General features: G+C 29.7%; 1 protein-coding gene across 1 annotated transcript; it reads left to right on the forward strand.

Annotated features, from left to right (window-relative positions):
• Window positions 1–1,817: 1,817 nt before the first annotated feature.
• Window positions 1,818–2,999, forward strand: LOC136086110 (E3 SUMO-protein ligase ZBED1-like). The gene has a single exon (XM_065808381.1). It carries the CDS (start codon window positions 1,818–1,820, stop codon window positions 2,997–2,999), a length of 1,182 nt encoding a protein of 393 aa, XP_065664453.1.
• The last annotated feature ends 487 nt before the right edge of the window (window positions 3,000–3,486 follow it).

Consider the following 3,486-nt stretch of genomic DNA (forward strand, 5'->3'; position numbering starts at 1 on the left):
TAAATTTTTATTTAAACGTTATAGAATCCCTCTAATTCGAATTTTATGGGGAAAAATAAAAGTTCAAATTAGACAGATTTTCGATATATAGAAAGTTGATTTGCCTTAAACGCATTTGAAAGTGACTTTGAATTTAATCGAATTATGGAGATTCGAATTAGAGAGATTGTACTGCATTAAAAGGAAGTTTTTAATTATTAATATTAATTAATTTAACGATTGTTGTAACAAGACAAATATTTTTACAGTCTCAGTATTGTTTTTAAGTTTTTTAAGTGAAGTAATAAAAAAATGCCTGGAGAAAGTCCTTTTTGGGAATATTTCATAAAAGACGGTCATGGCAAAGACATTGCTCAATGTAAGTTGTGCCCAGCTCAAATAAGCAAAAAACAAAGTTGCAAATCAGGGCTAAAATGTCATCTTAAAGGCTGACACAAATCAATTTTTAATAAAATTGAAAGTTTGAATAGAAAAAGAGTTTCAGAAACTACCAGTGAGAATTTGGCTACGGAATCTTTACAAGTGCCATCAAAGCATGACTCACAGGTTTTTTCCATTCAAGGTGTTAAGAAAATGAAGATGGATATATCAACATATTGCATAGTGGCAACTTTGCCAATGATAATAGACAACTTTGGCTGATTTAGAAATGACGAAATATCCTAGTATGGATAATCTACCATTAGCAAATGATGCTTTCAAAGGACTCATGTCATTTCTGCAACCTGAAATGAGCATAAAGTCTCCCACAACTTTTTCTCGAAACAAACTTCCAATTTTGCATTTTAATATTCAAGCATCAGTGATGAGCATAATAAAAAACGATTTATCAAATGTTGCTTCGGTTGGCTTAACCTCAGATCTATGGTCAAGTCGAAGCAATGATTCATTGGCAGCCTTATCTTTGCACTACATTAATTCAAACTTTGAATTAAAATTCGTTCTGCTTGGATGCAATGCATTTCCAGAGAGGCATACTTGGGACAATATAGCTTCCAAAACTAAAGTTATTTTATTAGAAATACCTTTTAAAATAACTGTGAAATGACAGCCGTAACCGACAGTGGAGCCAACATGCTTTTAGGTGAAATCTTTTTTCGCAGTGTTTACTTAACTTAAAAGTGTTCAAAATTTTGCTTAAAGTTTAACGCAATTTAAAATTTAAAACAAAATATCTTAGTATCTTAGATACTAAGATATTTTACTGAAAAGCGAGTAAAATATTTTCCTTTAAATAAACTCATTCATTTTATTTTAAATCGAATATTTTAAAACATTATGCACGAATAATAAAACAACAAATTTATTAACTACAGTGTTTTTTTTTATTATCAATCTGGAAAGTTAGTCGGGGTGTTTTGCGAATAAATAATGTTTACTACCGCCTACGAATTTTCTGCATTTTTACCTTTATTTTTTAAGTTTTCGATGGGGTTTACTGCCACAAAGAAAGTAATGAACTGCTACTTTACTGAGCATTCAAAAAGTTTTATAAACCCAGAAGTAAAAATGTATATAAAATGTCAAGTCTTATTTTTATCAAATTTTTTTTTAGTGTTGGTCAAATATTAATTGTTGATTTAATCCATACGATGCCTGCGTGCAAACTCTGATTAAACTCTCCGCACTTTCTCTCCAAGTTGGTACATAACCATGCCGATTGATCTCAATGAAAAATTTTGATTTTGCTCGATCTGAGAATATTAGAAAAATTTGATAATAAATAACGTAATGTCATTAAAAAAACGTCAAATGTTGAATTAAGGATACCTAATATTATTTTATAATGTCAAATCCTATTTTATTATATTTTAGGAATGAAAAAATTAACTTCAATTAGCAGCAACATGCCGTGTGTAGCACATCTACTCCATTTAGTGGTTATCGAAAGCTTTAAAGCGGTGAGGGAAGATAAAAATATATTCAGCGCCTGTAGATTATTGGCAACAAGAACGCACAAGTCAGTTGCAAGTCAACAGAGAATTATCAATGTTTGCCAAAATGTACAACCAAAAAAAATCAACTTTAATAAAATCATTACTCCACGTAAAACCAGATGGAAAAGTGGTTTAATGTGCATGAAATCAATTTTGCACCTTAAACAAGGCTTTGACATTATTTCTGCTAGAAATTCAAAAACTGATGACATTTTGAGGGCAATCATCCTTATACAAGAACAGTTTGAAGTCATTGAGAAAATTGTTCCAATTTTAAAAGCAATCAGTGATTTCTCAGAGTGTATTTCGGCAAAGAAACAACATCTCGTAATTCCTGGCCTATATGATATCAAAGAAAAAATTAAGAACTTTATTTTGGCCAATGATAAATCAACAGCTGATTTTGTTTCTAAAATTCTTGCAAATCTCAACAAAAGGTTCCCTGACTGTGGTTCTAATATTACCAACAATTCATTGTCGCATTTTTTAGACCCAAAATTTAAAGGTCATTTATTGTCAAGATTTGGAAAAGAGTGTCAAACAATTAAACAATTGAAACTAAGTGCAACAGGTGACAATTTATCACTCAATTCAAAACAAACTCTAGCACCATCTCCAGACCAAGAACTTACCTCAGCAGAAAAGCTCCTTTTTGAAATGATGAATCATGACAGTCCACGGTCTGGGTTCTGGAACACATCAATATCAAACCCTTTTGATGCAGAATTAAATGCTTACAAAAGATTGGGGTTCTCACAAAAGAGCCATGACATTCTGGAGTGGTGGAGGGTTCACTCACCACAGTTACCATTACTCTCCAATGAAGCAAAAAAGGTTTTATGCATTTCTACTTTATCTACTTCATTTGAGCGTGTATTTTCACAAGCTGGAAATATTATCAGTTGCAAAAGAACTCTTCTGAAATCAGAAACAGTGGAAAAGCTTGTTTACATTAAAGAAAATACCTCAAGAGTAACAATTAAAAAATGGAATATTGAAGAAGATATTTCAGAGTCTGAAATTGATTTCAAGGTCTGGAATCTAGACCTTGAAATCGATTAATTTCAATTAAGTTAAACATAATTTTATAATCTTTCCATTGGTGTATTCAATTTGAAATAAAAAAATAATAGAACAAAGCTGTGAAACTTTTTTTTTCATACTCCCGAACAATACCGACTATTGTTTACTACCGAATCTTAACAAGAGTAAAAAACTTATACTACCGTTAGTAATACCGAAAAACAATAGTAGACTTGCTTAACACCGGTGCTTTCGTCACTCCCGACTTTTATCACTACCGCATTCCCTTAATATATATATACATACATATATATATACATACATACATATATACATACATATATATATATATATATATATATATATATATATATATATATATATATATATATTATATATATATATATATATATATATATATATATATATATATATTTATATATATATATATATATATACTGATATTGTATAGGGCTTCATGATAAGATATTATTTATATTATATATAATTTATATTATATATAGAG

The sequence above is a fragment of the Hydra vulgaris genome, chromosome 10 (assembly GCF_038396675.1).
Source record: "Hydra vulgaris chromosome 10, alternate assembly HydraT2T_AEP".
Taxonomy (NCBI): Eukaryota; Metazoa; Cnidaria; class Hydrozoa; order Anthoathecata; family Hydridae; genus Hydra; species Hydra vulgaris.

Excerpts from the sequence above, each read along its gene's own strand:
- LOC136086110 (XM_065808381.1), top strand. The coding sequence starts at position 1,818 with ATGAAAAAATTAACTTCAATTAGCAGCAACATGCCGTGTGTAGCACAT.